Source organism: Aureococcus anophagefferens, assembly GCF_000186865.1.
Source record: "Aureococcus anophagefferens unplaced genomic scaffold AURANscaffold_106, whole genome shotgun sequence".
In the NCBI taxonomy this organism is placed as follows: domain Eukaryota; class Pelagophyceae; order Pelagomonadales; family Pelagomonadaceae; genus Aureococcus; species Aureococcus anophagefferens.
In genome coordinates, this window is record NW_008705655.1 from 20,456 (window position 1) to 21,529 (window position 1,074).

At 70.2% G+C, this 1,074-nt stretch overlaps 1 protein-coding gene across 1 annotated transcript in view; it reads right to left on the reverse strand.

The window, feature by feature from the left end:
- ACP2 (expressed protein) overlaps positions 1 to 857 on the reverse strand; it is a gene marked incomplete at both ends in the record, with an annotated part of 1,876 nt that extends 1,019 nt beyond the window's left edge. The window contains one exon of the mRNA XM_009044024.1: positions 46 to 857. Coding sequence (XP_009042272.1) covers positions 46 to 857 — 812 coding nt within the window. The remainder of the gene's footprint in view (positions 1 to 45) is intronic.
- Between the last annotated feature and the right edge of the window lie 217 nt (positions 858 to 1,074).

The window sequence follows — 1,074 nt, forward strand, 5'->3', positions numbered from 1 at the left end:
GGCGTTCCGTGGTTCGTTGCGAAGGCCATCATCGCGATGTGCGACTCGTAGAGCTTGGCGACCTCGCTGCCCGTCAGAGCGCCGAACGCGAAGTCGTCGACGCCGCTGAGGTACTCGAACATCCAGGCCTCGGCGAAGAACTGGGCGTAGTACAGGGGGCAGGTGAACATGCCCTGCCAGTAGATCCCCGTGAACTTGTAGGGCAAGTTGGCGATGGCGCAGTCGTCCGCGACGCCGAGCGCGGCGCAGATCGGCGCGTCGTCGGCGAAGCCGAGCGCGCGGCCGATGTCGGCCATGTCGTCCTCGTAGGCCGCCGTCAGCGCGGCGACGTCGCCGCCGAAGAGGCCCAGGGTCTGCTCCTCCGTCGCGTCCGCGCCCGCGCCGTAGAGCACGCTGTCGCTGAGCACGGGGATCAGGTTCGGGAGCGACGCGTTGCCGACGCGCACGGGCACGTCCCCGCGGCCCGCGCCCTCGAGCCAGAGCGCCGCCGTCTGCCAGTCGCGCGTCGAGTCGTCGGCGAAGACCGCCCAGTCGCCACCGACGTCGAGGCCGAGCGCCCGCCAGCGGTCGGCGACGTAGGACCCCAGGAGCGGCATGAGCGCCATGCCGTGGGGCGTGAGCTCCTGCGCGGCGAAGGCGTCGGCGTCCATGCCGTAGTCCTCCGCGTTCTTCGCCGCCTTGCTCGTCCAGGCGCTCCAGTCGTCGTTGGCCGCCGCCGTGCCTGCCGCGTCGACGATGGGCCCGTAGGGCGCGCGCACGCCGTGGCGCGAGACGTAGACGACGCCGTCCAATGTCAGGTCGGTCGGCGCCGCCGAGGAGGCGAGGAGCAGGCACGCGGCCGCGAGCTGGCAGCGCATGGCGTAGACCACCGTGGGCGTAGACCACCGTGGGCGTAGAGGCCAGCACCCTGGGCGCAGCGAAGAGCGCAGCTCTCCATACGCATGGCGCGTCGGTGCTGCTGCGGGGCGTAGTCCATTGCTTCAAAATCGAGTGGCAATTCTCGAGGCCCAACTCAATGATGTTGCCGACTTGGTGCCGTGCGCAACGGTGCGCAACGGCTGGCAAGGCGGCAAT